Source organism: Lissotriton vulgaris, chromosome 2_1 (genome assembly GCF_964263255.1).
Source record: "Lissotriton vulgaris chromosome 2_1, aLisVul1.2, whole genome shotgun sequence".
Lineage (NCBI taxonomy): Eukaryota > Metazoa > Chordata > Amphibia > Caudata > Salamandridae > Lissotriton > Lissotriton vulgaris.
In genome coordinates, this window is record NC_141687.1 from 551,096,539 (window position 1) to 551,113,486 (window position 16,948).

A 16,948-nucleotide genomic window follows, 5' to 3' on the forward strand; every position below is an offset into this window, starting at 1 on the left:
TCCACAGCATATGATCTTTTTAAATGATACTGTGCAACAGACATCCTGTCTTGTAACAGCCAAGATAAAGGACATGAACACTCCAAAGTTTCCTACACAATCACAGGGGTGGCAGAATAATTTTTCAAAGGAAGGGTCAACAATTGATGACGTACTAAAGTACAATAGATCCAACCCAAACTGCAAGGAGTGGTTTGGCCCTTAGACACAAACACTTGTCATAAACTGTTCCTGCATATCATCAAGGGACTCGGTACGCATAGGCCAGATTCACGTTATGTACAGAGAGAACATCCAGGGGTAGTGATACCCTATAGTGTTGGGAAGTTGTGCCTAGAATGGCTAGCAACCTCAACACTTGCAGAAGTGAAACAACACTTACCTTTACCCTCACAAGACATAGATCTTAGTGTCTTTTTATTAGGGCCTAGGAAACAAAGTCAAAAACGTTTCATATATGCAGGCATTTGTGCTACCTATAATGAAATCTGGAAGATTTCCCAACAAGAAGCCGCAGAGAGAATACGGCAAATAGACTGTATAAACTTGAAAAAACGTTAGCTGTGATGGATAATGGGTTAACAACTTTGACCTCCAGAGTATACTCATTGGGCAACATTGTATCTTCTGCTATTGACATACTGGAACATGATTTAGCCATATTACAACACGGCCAATCTCAGTTACGTTTTGTTATGTTATTGAGCTGGACGCTACTATCTTTGCGTGCAAGCTTGTGCCCTGGCGTTTTATAAACAATACATCTCTGTTTTCAGAATACAATCTAACTGATACACAGATGGAAATGGCACTAAGGAGAGCTAAATATGCAATGCTGCAAATTGAAAAACTGGACAGGCGTCCATTCACAGTGGCTGAATTACCATCCACAGAGTGGCTAATCCATGGCCAAATCATTCTCCCGGTCACGACCTTTAATTTTCACTATTGCCTTGAACAAAAGCAGGCAGGCAAATATGAAAAATTAGGTAAAGAACACATTAAGAAATCCTGGCATTTACCATATAGATTTTGATGCAAGAGTGGGGATCAAGAAGTGTTTCTTAGTGGTACTAACTGCAAGAGTGCTTTAAGCGGTTCCCTCATGTGCCAAGATATCGTTTTACACGGGCCTGTAATGGTTTAATTTCAAATCTGTCTTACCACATGAAAGGAACTCCAGCTGCTGTGATCACGCCAGTATTCGAGTTACTTTCAAATGGGAGTTATTTGATACTGAATGATCAAGGTTGTTGTGGGATGCTCCCGGGCATTGCCTATCTCGTCACCTTGAACACCAGGGTTACTTGCTGTCTGAAAGTATTGTTTCCTCCGACGAATACAGTCAGAAAGGCACCGCTATGGCCTTCACTGAATGTTTCTTTTATACAGTTTGATGCTTTCAGCAGAATGAAAGCCATGCCTTTACAGCAAACCATGCCTTGACCTCAGTATGAGAAACCTTTGAACTTCAAGTTGCGAGGACCACGACACTTCGTTAATCCGTACATTCTGTCCCCGACATTTCACAGAAATGGTGGGTCGTATCGTAAATATGTCAGATACGAGCGGTGTTGTACACCTATTTAAAACCATAGGGTCGGGATTCCTTAACACCTTCCAGACCATCCTCGGAGTTGTTTCTAACTTTATACTCTCCGTATTCTGAAGCATTTTACGGGTCTACCTGATCCTGCTTGCTATTGCTGGAATCTTGATTGTCATTTAACTGTTTCGCAATGGACGGACCATCCGCCAGCGAGATTGCAAAAGCTTTCCTGTAAAGATATTACTGTGAGCGCATGGTACATCTGGGTGCACCTCGCCTTCAAGAACTAAGTGCTCCTTGGTACCTGTCATTCAGACCAGTCTACGATGACTGCATCATACCTGTTTCCGATGCCTGTTTTGCGGAGGAGAATGCGAGTTGGACATCTGTCTGGCACCTCAGACTTAGGGGCACATTAGGATGGCGGGCGGGCTTTGCCCTCCCGCCACCCTAACGGGGATGTGGACCACCCGCCTACAGTGCGGGGGTCCCGAATTGGGCATTAGGATGCGCCCGCCACATAGGCGGGCGCATCCTGTATATTTACCATTGCGGCGGGCGGAGCTGAAATCTCCGCCCGCCGCAATGGTAAAAATGCACGTTGTGCATTTCGAAGCACAACATGACAGGCACCGCGCGGTGCCTGCCATGTTGTACATTGAAATTCGGGGGGGTACCATAGGTACCCCCCATGTGTATCCCCCAAGCCCCGGACTCCCAGGGGGCCTGCAATGCCCGCATGCCTTTCCGTGGCGGCATTGCCGCCACGGAAAGGCATTGACAAATGCCCATAGTAATATGGCGGGCGGTGTCTGACAGACACCGCCACCATGTTACTGGTTTTCCGCCCCGGCCGCAAGGCGACCGGGCGGAAAACATGCGGGCGGTGTTTTGCACCGCCGCGGTCCCCCCCGCCATACTAATATGGCGGGGGGGGAATTGGGCTGTGGATGTCGGGCGGATTTGCTCCGCCAGGGTGGCGGTGGCCACCGCCACCCTGGCGGAGCAAATCCGCCCGACATCCTAATGGACCCCTTAGACTCCAGGCTGGAACCAATGTGGCCCCATGCTCGACTCTGTCCCCAGCATATTTCCATCTTAACTCATGCATTCCTCGAGACACCGCCACCATGTTACTGGTTTTCCGCCCCGGCCGCAAGGCGAAGCGGAGGAAAACATGCGGGCGGTGTTTTGCACCGCCGCGGTCCCCCCGCCATACTAATATGGCGGGGGGGAATTGGGCTGTGGATGTCGGGCGGATTTGCTCCGCCAGGGTGGCGGTGGCCACCGCCACCCTGGCGGAGCAAATCCGCCCGACATCCTAATGGACCCCTTAGACTCCAGGCTGGAACCAATGTGGTCCCATGCTCGACTCTGTCCCCAGCATATTTCCATCTTAACTCATGCGTTCCTCGAGGATGCGCAGGTCCCCTTGACCGGGTTGGATTTCAGCCCCACCCTTGGCACAGAGGTATCGAATACAGCACTGGCTGCCTCACCAACAACTGTTGGCAGCACTGAGGAGTTTCATCTATGCACACTTGAATGCGAGGCTCTACAATGTTTGTCCTCTTCGACAGCAGGCAGTGACAATATTATGTCTCCCAGCCAGGGTATATAATCTGAATCTGGCTCACCATGTGCTGGGAACGAATTACTTTTTTTTCCTTTCCCCTTCTTTTTACTCAAAAGAACTTTTTTTAAAGTGACGCTTTCAATACCAATGCATGGCCTTCTAAGTACGCTTACAGTAGTTCAACTTGTGTGATCTAACTCATTTAGAACTTTACTACAAATATCATACTTTCACAAAGAACATTATTCCTCGTTTTTTAAACTGTTTTAAAAGAAATTTTAACGTTTAACGTTTTTAGAAACATTTTAAATGACTGCTTGATAATTGTGTGCACTTACACCGGTATAAATTTGTATCTCAAATGTGTATTATCATTATTAAGTATAAGCTGGAGTGGGTGTTATATTTCGATCGGTACCCTGATATAGGTCTCCCCGTCTTTGCATATGAACGAGTCTTATAAGGACATAACTTCAAATATGGACTGACTGCCTTATATGGACATAACGCCTTATAAGGACAGTTGCCTTTTATGGATTAACCTTTCACCTAGTTCCATGCCGAGGGTAAGTTTTTCCTAATCGATATTGCTAAGACCTCATCCTTAGCACATATGAATAATTTATGAGTACACTCTACAGGAGGTCCACTTCACCTCTCCCATCGACGCACAAGATTTAATCCCCAACCTCATCCTCATACTGAACCTTGGAAAACATACGCACATAGACTGTATAAATACAGCACCTCTTGCTATCAGTAAGTAGGAGGGAACCGAGACTTCAAGGCTGACACACTGACCAGAGACGCTGCAGCTTTGCCATGCCATCACTCCAGCTGACAGTGGTCTGACAATCCCTTGCGGGGTGTCCAGCAAGGGTCCAGGATGAGGTCCCACACTCTCACTATTCAGGTATGGGGGTTTGACTAAATTCCTAGTGGGATTCTAGGCTCTTAGACTTAGGCTGTTAGACTTAGGCTCTTAGATTTAGGCTCTTAGACTTGGCTCTTGGACTCTTAGACTAAGGTTTTTTTGCACCTACTCACCTGCGAGGTACATTAGGTACATTTAGACAGGCATCTTAGGAGTGCACACTTTATTTTATAAATGCATTTTGTATTCATGTATGTGTTCATGACTATCGCAAAATGGTAGAAAGATACTATTTCTTTTTATTCACCATACAGCTGGTTCTATATCTCTGCTACTGTATTACAGTTGTAGCAGTGCACCTATTTTACATGAGAAGAACAACTGTACAATAAATTCTTATTGTAAACACTCTCAACTGTTTCTTCTGTGTATCTCTCTGAGAGCAAAACAAGCAAGCACAAGTGACTGGGTGAAAAGTAGTATATTGTTTCCATGAGTCTGAGGTTATTATGTTCTGAAGTTGCACAAACTAATCTCTCTGATAACAGAAGATTCCAGTAGCACTGCGAGCTAGCTACTGCGAAAACCTAGGCTGACATATTCTGTGGGGGTGTAGAGAGTCAGTTTGCCACCAAGCCCACATTATATGTTATCCGAAAACAGTGTAGGTCCTGCATGAAAGGGTTCTATCAGAACTACTGTACAAGAAGGTGGAGAAAAACCTTAAGGAGTAGAAATAAATCTATAATAGACTGGTGGTCACCACAGTGGAAATAGAGTTGCCAGGTGGAGGTGATGCTCTGGGAAAGCAATGAATAGGTTAGTTCGGAGTGATAACTTCAGGCATTACTGAGATGGAGGAATGCATGTTGTGGAACCGTGGCTAACCCTTCATTGTTAAAAAACAAACAAATGTAAACAAACAAACAAAAAAAGAAACTGCAGGAGTCAGGTTCTAAAGCATGCTAATGCCTGGCGGTCTATAACACCTACACAGAGGATCCGCAACTATTTAGAAAATTAAATATTATTAGCAGATTACGAAAGTATTCATACATAAAACAGAAACATTGGACATTTTGAAACTTTCTGTAAATGTGATAAAAATTGAAATTGAAATTGGAGGCAACAATTTAAGTTAGTGTCACAAAGAACCTAGTGTAGACAATTGCTGGCCTTGACTGAGAGCAAGCATTCATAGCAAAAAAGATAAAGTGATATGCTAGAATTAGGCATATCACTTCATCTTTTAGACATAAAACCACTATTGAAAAGCTCCAACATTAAAATTATAATTTAAATGTCTGTATTTTTTTGTTTGTTTGTTAATTTAATAAGATATTAAATATCTTGTGTGTTTGTTTGATGCATTCTTGTTTCTGTATTTTTATGTATTGTTTTGGGGCTCAGATCATATAAACTGCTTGGGCCAGGGTCCCTGGTTTTCCAGTAATGATTCAGTGGGGGTCACCAAAAGTCAAATGGTTGGAAACTACTGCTTTATCAAAAGCAGAAGCATACAGACAGTCATTTGGTTGCTGTGCTAGAATGCCAATTGACACTAATCACATGCTTTGTGCGTGCCTGGAATCTAGATTCATGTTGGGAGGAGCTAAGGTCTCTGGATGAATATCAACTTAGCACGAAACATGAGACAACCACTGTGGCCACCTAAGGCTAGATTGAAAGCAGCTGGTCTAGCTTGACTCACAGATTCCACTATAGGTAGGATCTGCAACCTACAGTGGTTTCAGACTCTGAGCCAGCCTCAACTTGACTAAGGCCAGTTTGCAAATCCAAGGGAGCATAGCCTGTAGCCAACCCTTCTGACTCCAATACATTGTCTTTACCACATGGCAGAGCTCATATCTTACTTTAGCTCAGACTCAGATTCTGACAATAAACGACTATGACGAGGGAGGCAAATATGTCCCACAATATGATTAGGGCAAATGGTATTCAAAATTACAGGATGTCACTGGCCTGACACCTCCCCATACACTAAACTTGTCTTAAGACCTGCCATAGAGCAAAGTTCTTTATTTGCCTTGGTTATATGATGGGCTGCATAGGTCCTTAACCTGCAGCTCCCTACAGTGGAAGTCAAAACTAATGTCTTGACAGAAGTTCCTCAGCCTGGCAGCTGCCTACTGAACCTCTCCTGCATCATTCAATGAAGTCCTTACATATCTCTTGTACACTTTGGCAAAGCAGTAAGTGGAGGGCTTTAGGGAGGCCATGCAGCATATTTTCTTCACTTTACTGGTTCTCTGCATGTATTTGGGCCCCAAAGATCTGAAAGGGCCTCCAGGCAGACTTCCGCCAACTGACCTGCCCTTAGCGCCATCTCCTCCTCTCAAACCCACTTCAGATTTAGCACTGATCCCAACCATGACTTTGGTTCTGGCACCTATCATGTGCCGGTTCACTTTTCATTTACACCTCCTTTGACAAAGGAGCATTTTCCACCTTTTGTGCTTTCTGACTGATGCAAGCTTTCCAGAATGGCTGCGAAGCCAAGGTTGCGGCCCACAAAAACAATGTCCAAGACATCAGAAAAAAATGCAGCTCAGTCCCCTGCCCCCACCAGCAACTGCAGCCGTGAAACAACTTTAGAGTGTCTTTTCTAGCACACTGTTCCCGGAGGTAAGATCTGATAATGCTTTCAGGGGTAGCAAGCCATCACCTCAGACTGATACTCCAAATTGTACATCGGACACTCCCTCCCGCTTCGTTCCACTCCACCGCACCTTCCACCACCATCAGGGAGGCTGACGGAAGACCATCTATCCCAGGAGTCTCAAACCAGTAGCTCCGGAGCTACTGGTTGCTCACCAGCACCCTCAAAGTAGCTCTCAGAGGTGAAGCCAAACCAAGCCAATCTTAGAGATTCTGTGTATATTAAAGAAGGCAGCACTGCTTGTTTCATTATCCGTAAGAGTTAGAGACTGCCAAACCAATGGCAGGGCCACTTGATAACACTCAAACACACACTGTGTTGGCCAATCAATCAATCAGGGATTTATAGAGCGCACTACTCATCCATGACGGTCTCAAGGTGCTGGGGTTATGGATTTGGGCAACTCCGGTCAATCGAAAAGCCAGGTCTTGATGCTCTTCCTGAATGCTTGTGGGTTGGGGCTTCATCTGATGCTGAGGGAGAGTTTGTTCCAGGTCTTGGCCGCGATGTATGAGAAAGATCTGCCTCCTGTTCTGGCTTTGTGGATGTGGGGGATTTCAGCTAAGGACTGGTCAGCGGAGCAGAGGTCTCACTTGGGGGCGTAGAGGGAGATTTTTTGGTGAGGTATTGGGGTCCTGTAGGTGTGTGTACAGCTTGAAGGTCACTCTTTTTTCGATGGGTAGCCAGTGGAGGTCTCGTAGGTGCTGGGTGATGTGGTCTTGTCATAGGATGCTGAGAACGAGTCTGGCTATAGCACTCTGGACGGTCTGGAGTTTGTGGAGTTGAGATTTGTTGATTCCGGCTTAGAGGGCGTTCCCGTAGTCCAGCTTGCTGGTGATGACCGCTTGGATGATGGTCTTCCTGTATTCAGGGGATTTTATTTTTAGGTCTTGCCTTGTATGTTTCGCCATTGTCGAGTTGGCGCCTGATGTCAGTGGCGGCGATGAGAGCTGTCTCTGTGCTGTGGTTTCGTCGGATCCCGGACTGGGACGGGTCCAAGATGTTGTTGTCTTTCAGGTGGCGGGCCAATTGCATGTTGACGATTTTCTCGATGACCTTCGCCGGGAGATGGGCCGGAAGTTCTTGAGGTCCTAGGGGTCCGCCTTGGGCTTCTTGAGTTGGCATATGCAGCTACATGTGTGTACCACATTTGTCGAAGCAAGTCATCCCAATCAGTTGGGAAGGAGGGAGAACTGACTGCAGGCTTATTGGAGGATGTAGAACTTTCTATTTTTGGTCTCCCTCTATCATAATGTACACCATAGCATCCCATGTCAGCATTCACATTGCTTAAACAATACTTGCCAGAAAAATATATTGGAACTTGTAGGAATGTCTGGTGACACAGTGGCAGATAAGATGGGCAGAGGAACCTCACACAGGTTATAACACTGAATGTATCTCTGGGAGAGCTTTCTTCTGACTCAAACTGTGGCATTTGGCACACCCCATCAGCTGTGAAAAAGGAGAAATGCAAATAAGGATCCCACAGGTATCATAAAGTGATTTCTTGTTGTTTACTCCTGGAGGGAAGAAAAGGTGTAGTGTAAACTTCTGATCACAACTTCCCTATGATGTTCACCTATCTGTATAAACCACACAGGCAAGTTTCAGAAAGTAGAGTATAAACCTTGTAGGATCTGTATTGTTTCATGACCAGTAGATAAATCTTTATTGCAGATAGCCATGAGTTTGAGCTAAATGCTTAGTGTTATACTAATGCCTTGTAAACATAAAGCAGAACATTGTTCTAGCATAAAACTGTATGTAGCAGCCTAATGAGGTTGTTTAATTTCATTCTTCTCATTATACTTTCATATAACTTTGTCTTTTTAAATCAAACAGTGAGCGCTGTTGCCCAGCAGGTTCTCTGGAACTGCTTGATTGAGGATCCCTCCACAGTTCTTCGTCATTTCTTGGAGAAGCTTACCATAAGTAATCGACAGGTAAATACGCAAGGATTCACTGATATAGGAGCTTAGTACAAACAATACTTAGCAAATGCAGTAAGGAAGTGCAGCACAAGAAAATACATATTGATACAATAACATCAAAATCACATAGAGTGATGCATAATGGCACAGTTTATCAAATATCAGGAAACTTTCTTTTACTTACTGGAGTTCCAAGGAAAACAAATAACTTGCTTTTCATTTGCAGGATGAACTGATATACATGCTGAGGAAACTGCATTTGAACATTGGAGATTTTCCAGCTCAGACTTCCCACATCCTCTTTAACTACTTGGTAAGCCTGCATCTGCTGAAAGTATGTGCATGCTTTTGCTGAGTAATTGTAATTCTGTTGATTACCTGGTAGAGTCAAAGGGAAAGCTCATTACAGCCTTTGATGCTCATTGTAGCAGTGTGCTGTCTTCTCTTGTTCCTCTCATTTGTTCTTTTCCCAACACTGCGACTTTAGGAGTATTCTCTCACTCGAAAGCAAAACTGACATGATTTCCAAGCGTGGGCTATTGTAGCTCCAGAAGTAATTGCCCTGTACTGTCATCACCCCATTTCTCAGTTTGTTAGCTCTGTTCTTTGTGCCCAGTAGTCTGGAGAGGTTGAGATCCTGCTGTTCTCTTCCATGGAATTCTGGAAACTGATAATTATAAGTACTGAACAGTGCCACCAATGCGTGTCCTCCCAGAGCATTTCAATAAAATATAGTTAAAAATGTACATATGTGTACCTGTGCAATACTTTCCTGTTGAAAGAAGCACAACAATACTGACAATAAATATGATTGCAGCAAACAAAAGGCTAAAAATAACATTTAGTTTATTTTTCAAACACATCCAATTTAATAAAAGAGACTAAATAAACCAAAGTGACTAAAGAAAACCTTTCACAAACCTTTTTCAAAAGAAAAAATAATGAAGGGCAATACAGCCAGTAGACTGCACCTTTAGGGATTCGACTTTTGCCTGTGTCTCTTCATGCCCGACAAGTGATAGTTTGAGCTGTTCTTTTTTTCCAGATCCTGGTAAAAAGATCCTGGGGTAGAGAGCTTTGCCTTTTTCGCTTCTTGCATTGAAGACCTTTCCTAACCATGGGGCATATTAGCAAGGACCTCGTTAAAATTATCGCCGTTTTAGCGGCAGGAAACTGCTGCTAAAACGGTGATAATAGGCTTGCTAATTTGAGTTATAGAATTCCAATAGAAGCCCAGGTTAGATGTGCAGGACATCTAATCTGGGCTTCTTTGGAATTCTATAACGCATATTAGCAAGCCCATTATCGCCGTTTTAGCGGCAGTTTCCTGCCGCTAAAACTGCAATAATTTTAACGAGGTTCTTGTTAATATGCCCCCATATCTTTTTTGATTCACTTGACATTTTAATATTAGGAGTGAGTTAAGATATTTTTCTGATAATAAAATACCCACCTCCCACCTTTTTCTATCAGGATGCCTTCAATCTTTGCAAAGTACCCTGAATGTGGGAAAAGTTATCCTAGTCATACTCTCATAGAATCTGTATTTTTATGTTTACCGGAATGCTATCACCCTGAGTACTGCAGCAACAGTCAGAGGACAGACAGAAGAGCAGGTTGCATGGCCTTCAAGAAAGGCTTCTGGAAACAGCTGCTAGCACAGCTCAAGGCCAAGGAGAAGGCCATACTTCTACCAGAACAACCTGTTCTCGCTTTAAGGATTACCCTAGGACAAATTCAGAGAGATGCAACACCAGAGGGGTCTCTCCTGCTTGACATCGAGAAGCATGACAGTGAAGATGGGCTCCTTTCCCACATGTTTGCCTTTGAGAAGAATGTTATAGAAGAATTCGAAAGTCAAAACATTCCAGGCTGTCTATGTTGAGGCCTCAATTGGCATTCCACATTCAATTTCGACACTAATAAGACAGACACTGTTAAGGCCTTGTTTGATGTTAAGGCCAGCATCTCCACAGTTGTCAAGTCATACTGTAGTGTAGTTCCTATATTCCCAATAGGATCTGTGCATTGGAATAGTATATCCTAAAGATTAGATGTAGAACTGAGGTCGAGTAGGTCTCTATCGAATATACTAGACTAAATTGTGTGTGCCAGCAAGCTCAGAGGTCACTAGAAACTTTCTCGAATTCACAAGAAGGGATTAGTCTCTGACAACCGCATAAACATGACAACTTTGTTTCCCCAAGATAAAACATATCTTTAGAGTCGTGGAAACAATAGATAGATATTTCACTCAGTCAATCGTGCATGCTTCGTTTCACTAGAGGTGCAGCAGAGAAAGTAGAAAGATGGGCGTTTTCAATAAAAGGATTTATTGAATTGTCTTCTTTCTCAAGCATATGAAAAGAACTGCTACAATAGTAAAACTGTTTGTAAAATATAATGCTTACAGTACAAATAGTAGAATAAAATAATACTGTAAGAGCATTGTATGGTTCCTAAACCATATATAAATACATACATAAATAGCAGAGGCTAAAAGTACTCAACTGGTGCTTCTAAAATACACCTAACCCGGTGTACCTAACCTAAGCTTAATACGAGGGAAGAAGTAAGTGAGGTGTAGCATAAATGTAGTATTCTTTTGCCAAGAATCTGCTCAAGATTTCTCTAAGGGTCTAATCAGCTCCGTACCTTAGTTTAGAATGAAGAAGGCCAGGCTCAGGACTCAATTTACCAACAACCTGCAACGGTAGCTTGGAAACACTGAAGCTGGATTTCTTGGCAGGCGAAAAGACAGCGTCTCTCTCAGTGCGTCTGCTGGAGGGTAGGGTACCGTCGGCACTTGCTGTAGCAGGGCACGATGGCAAATAGATAGTCAAACTGCTCCAAACCACTGTGTGTTTGCTTGGGCGAGTGTGGGCAGATTTATACATTGAGGGTGCCGACTTTGATGTACAGTTGGACATAATAACATCATCAAAGAGTCTCAGTTCTTTGAAAACTCCATGAGTTCTTGGAAAAATCAATATTCAAACAAGGGGAAGTCCCTGGCTGCTGAAGCTGAGTTTTCCAAGAAATCGTTGTGGATTTTCGGAACTAGTGGAAGTAGCCCTGCCGTATTTGGACTGCATGAGCTATGCCTAAATATGATTATAATTTCTATGTCTATATAAGGATATGATGATTTATACCTATATAAGGGCATGAATCGAGAAACTTACAATAGGGTCCTAAAATGATACATAACAATACTAGGGTGCAACATTTAAAAAAAACATCCTCTCAAAAGAGTTGCCTTTAATATGAGTCTGACTTTAATAACTGAAGAAAAGAAAAGTACCCTACATCTCTGATTCAGAGTATTCTCAACCTATTCTCTGTGAAGAGACTTTCCCCTGGAAGTAATCTATGTCTCCAACGTCTTCACCAAGGGGTTGTATTTTTCTAAGCTTCTCCCTAGCCATGGCTACTACTCCTGTGCCTTTTGGCATGGGGAGAGATTATGGCCTAACGCCTCAAATCTGGGAAACCGGGTTCAAGTCTCGGCAACAACGCTCAACTTCCTGAGATTCTAGGAAAATCACTTAAACTCTCCGTGCCTAACAAAAAATGAATGTGTCCTTGTGTAATGCAGCTGGTACTCATGTAAACAGCTCTGATACCTGATACTTTCGGGTCAAGTTTGCGCCATATAAAAATCCAGAGAAAAAAAATCTCCACATCTGCCTCCAAAATATCCACAGCCAATATTTCCCTCTGCTCCTGTAAGACCTACAATAAAAAGGAGTCCAGAGAAAAGCCCAACATTTTAGCTTAGGAGTAGGACATCATCTAGAGGAAGGTCAGGATCACTTTTTAGGCTATCTTCACATTCATGTTGCTGCGAAGCTGAAGCTCTGACCGGGTGAGGAAACAAAGACTCCAAACGGAGGGATTGGACTTATCAAGGTTCCCGTAAGAATTATATTCAGATGGGTCAATAAATGGACGTTGGCTGCTTTTTAATTGGTGTTTTTGATACAATGACAGAGAGAATGATTTTGTATCAATAGAGGATCAAGTAACTTTGAAGCAGAGTAAATATAAAAGTGCGCTCATATATCATAAAAAATGGCCTTGATGAAGCCCGCATAGGGCGAAACGCGCGTCGGCTGTGGATCGTGGGCATTTGTAAAATAAAGTTGTTGATCTGGCAACCCAATACGGCTATTGGAATTGACTGAATCGTTCATTGAAAAAAGAAGATGGATGGACAAGAAGTGCATATGATGTGCACTGGTGTATATATTCTTTCACATTCATTCTGAAGGCCTTGTTCAGGAGAACGCAGATGATCTCTATCCTGGTCCTTTTCTTCACATTTCTCTTTTATTAGGAACTAGCTTAGCCGTCGCATGTTGCTGCGATCTCAGAAGAAAGGAAAGGAAATTCAAGGAAACTCGTTATGATAACATTAAATTTACATTGTGTCATTGTTATTGAAACTTATTCATTTTATTTTTGAAAACATTTCTAAGTGTGGCTTGAGCAGTGCGTCCTCGATTGGCTTCCAATATTGATTCTGGTTGCTCTCCTGTTTCATTTGAGCGGGCTTCAGCAGTGCGTAATTGATCGTTTTCGAATCTTGATTGTGGTTGCTCTCCAGTTTCATTCAAGTGGGCTTGAGCAGTGCGTAATCGATCTGGTTTCAATCTTGATTCTCGTTGCTTGTTTGTTTGAGAAGAACGGGCTTGAGCAGTGCGTACTTGATCGGCTTCCAATCTTGATTCTCGTTGCTCGTTCGTTTGAGAATTACAGGCTTGAGCAGTTTGTATTCAAACAGCTTCTAATCTTGCTTCCCGATGCTCGTCTGTTTCTGAAGTTCGGCTTCTAATCTTGCTTCCCGATGCTCGTCTGTTTCTGAAGTTCGTAATGCCTTTTTCTTTCATGCTTCTGATGTAGATTGACCAATCTATTTCCGTTTGGGGGTCATAACTGTTGACGATGCTCGCAAATTCGCTGTCTATTTCAGTATTCAAAAGATTATGGGGCCCTGGGGGGCCGATTTAAAAAAAAAAAAAAAAAAAAGAGAAACCTTTGCGGGAGTGTACTCAACAACTTCCCAAAGTTTCATGGCGATCGGATGATTGTTGTAGTAATGCATAAAGGACAAACAGACAGACAGACATACTTTCGTTTTTATATATATAGATTATTCCCCAACTCTCTTTTGTTCCCCTTCTGCGAGAATATCACCAGTAAACGATTTATCTACTTTCAATGAGGCTCAGGTTAGAGGGGTAGTAAAGGTAAGCATCCTTATGCTGACCAAAACTACAATTACTTTGGTAATCTTTGAAACTCTGCATCAGAGAACAACATCCAATCCTTTTCTACCCTTGGTTGCTAGATTTCTCAATTCTGCTATGCATTTATCCCTGACCCCTGCTTCAGTGCAAGCTGCACCATTTATGCTTCTGAAAAAGTATTTACTTCTGGACCATGATCCTCTATGTTTTAGAATGGATCCTATTCTGGACTGCATAATAATATCTGCTGCAAAGAAATCTCATGCATTGGATCCTTCTTCCTCTGTTTTACTGGAAAGTAAGACAATGGTTTCCAATAAAAGACACATTTGTGGAACATCAGCAACAACAATGAAGTCTACAACCACCAGAGCATTTTCACCGGGATTTGGTAGGCCTCTTTGGGACTCTATCTATAGGTTCACAGAGAGACCACCAAGAGACGACACTCAGGATTTTCGAGAAACCCTTAATGAGGGAATGCTTGTGTCCAACCAGGCCATTAGTGCACCTGTGAGTACATCGCAGTATTTGCCTTAGTTCTTGGTTAGGGTTAACTGGACTGAAGCCCAAAGTTTAACAATGCGTCCTGAATATGCCATTTCAAGGAAACTCCTAGTTCGGCTCACATGTGGACAGTGAGCCGCATGTAAACAGAGAAAGAAACATTAGGAACTGGTCGCCACTAGAGAAGAAAAAGTATACACAGTGATATAAACTGTATGAAAGATGCTTCTTCCATCGGGGTTTAAGTCCCTCAATGGTCACAACAACAACTCCATCACAAGCAGTAATACAAACCCCTTAATCCCTCAAAAGGAAGGGGAGGCCAGCAACCACCCACAGCATTAGGAAAAAACCCTGCAATACAATTACTTTTCCCTTCCCTCCTTTCCATTAGTCAATCTTGTTGGGGAAAGTTTAGTCAACCATCTTCAAGTTCGGCACTCTATAATAACAGACAGATAGCTCTTGAATACTGTTCATAATAGATAATTTATTTGGTTCCGATCTTCTCCTACCACTGGGGCATGGCATATAAGATGGCGGGTAGCTGTACCTGACTGAGCACCGGCCGGGCCATTCTTGACCCCGTGTAATTGTGCCGCCCTGAGCCCTATCAGTCTCATAGAAGCCCCATGAATGATCCGTTGAAACACAAAATTGTTCCTTGTAGCACTCTGGAGGCCCTGGAAGTGTCCCGATGCTGAGAGAGCATCTGGAGCAGGGACGAGCAAATCTTCTTAAAATGGCCGCCCCTCCAACTTGTAGCTAAGACGGACCATCGCAACCGCATTTAGGCTTCTGTGGGGCTGAACCTGAGGCAGTAGAGCCTAAGCCAGCCCTACAGCTCTTGATCCCCTTCCCACCTGAGAGAGGCCACTCTTCGGGACACAGATCGGCACCTATGTGAGTCGGTGGGCTGGACTACGTCCGAGAGTAAGCATTGTATTCCCTCCCAAATTGTTGTGGAGCTGACACCCTGAGGGGAGGCGCGGAGCAGCCGATGGTTCCTTGGCTGAGGCAGCCATGGAGTCTGTGCTGCCTGTAGGAATGCGGCGGCTGACCCTGCAGGAGTGGGGCCGGATCTGACTCCTTGACCAGTGGCCTGGGAGGTTTCTGCCCTGAAGGTGTGGAGGCAGATGTACAACGAGGAAGTGGTGGCCGTGTGAGAGTCCATGGGAGTACTGAACTGGCCTACACCGCAGTAAACGGAACACAGACCTACACCCCCTGTGGTTGTGGTGATTCTTTACCCTGGTGCTGGGGTGCTGGACCCCTGTTAGAGTATGTAGAGGCCGAGTGTGCGGACCCATCTGGGGACTGAGGCCTATGAGGCAAAGTGTGTACAGTTGACCCCGCATCAACTGAGGACCAATGAGGGGGGGTGTTAGAAAGCACACCGGACGACAAGGCCACTGCTGATGCCTGCACCATCGTGAAATCTGCCACGAGTGGGCATTAAGAACAATGAGCCCTGGACTTGGGAGGCACCAAGGGCATCCAAGGGAGGAGAGAGTGGGCCTAGGGTGCGTGGAGGTACATGGGGGTTCTCTCCTACATCCCCCACCCCCATATGGAAGGAAGGCAAGGAGCCTGTGTGATGCCCCAGAGGACTCTGTGGATTCTCTGGTAGGTGCGGTCTGTGGGACCCGGCACTGTGGGAGAGGAGCCTGAAATGGAGGCACGGCGGAAAGTGGAACCTGAGGGGGGATAAGTCAAATGTGGAGGAGTGTGACACAATAGCTGTGGCTGACCTTGCCGGAGTTAAGTCTGCCTTGGCAGTGGTGATGGAGCCTCCCCCCACCCCCAGGAGATTACACTCCACCGCAGATTCCCTCTGGACCCCTAGGTGGCAGGGCCATCACCTGACTTAGAAAGACACCCCGCACCCGGAGGTCGAGTGCCAGTTGTGATCATGGTGAGTCCTAAATAATTGAAACAGGCCCATTCAGGCGGAGGTTGGAGGGAGGACTTTTTATTACTTCAGAGAAAAACGTAAACTTATTGGGGAGCTCAGTGGTGGTGTGGGAAGCATTTAAGGCCATGATTAGGGATATTATCATAACAGGAGAAATAGGGGACAGAAAGGGAAGAAGAATGAGAGGAGCCAGGCTACTCACCCCAGAAGAAGAACTGCGCAAACTAGAGTGCGACTACTCAGACAATCAGACACCCTTTGGCAAGATGGACATTGAACTCAAAAGGGTAGAATACCAAAAAGTTTCTAAGCATGAGGCAAAACGTCCTAGTTGTCCAAACAAAAACGCATATAGAAATGGGGAAAAAAACAGGAAAACTGTTAGCATGGCTACGTAGTAGGGAGAGGGAAAGAATGGCGGTGAGAGAAGTGCGAATAGGCTCTGGAGAACTAGGGAGATGTAGTGACATAATTGCAAAGGAGTTTGTCAGGTATATAAGGTCCTTTTACGCCTCCCATCCGTATGTCTCCCAGCAGGAGATGATAGACCTTAAATGACTTCCCTATGATACGGTTAGGAAGAGCCAGGCCAGGCCAACAAGAACAACAGGAAGTCAGGTGTAGGCTAGCGCCCTGGAAATACACGTATACAAGGAAGCCA

At 44.4% G+C, this 16,948-nt stretch overlaps 1 protein-coding gene across 1 annotated transcript in view; it reads left to right on the top strand.

The window, feature by feature from the left end:
- The window catches only part of UNC80 (unc-80 subunit of NALCN channel complex), a 2,521,865-nt gene that overhangs the window by 1,353,621 nt on the left and 1,151,296 nt on the right, over positions 1-16,948 (top strand). Inside the window, exons 37-38 of the mRNA XM_086955549.1 lie at positions 8,525-8,625; positions 8,840-8,926. Coding sequence (XP_086811675.1) covers positions 8,525-8,625; positions 8,840-8,926 — 188 coding nt within the window. The remainder of the gene's footprint in view (positions 1-8,524; positions 8,626-8,839; positions 8,927-16,948) is intronic.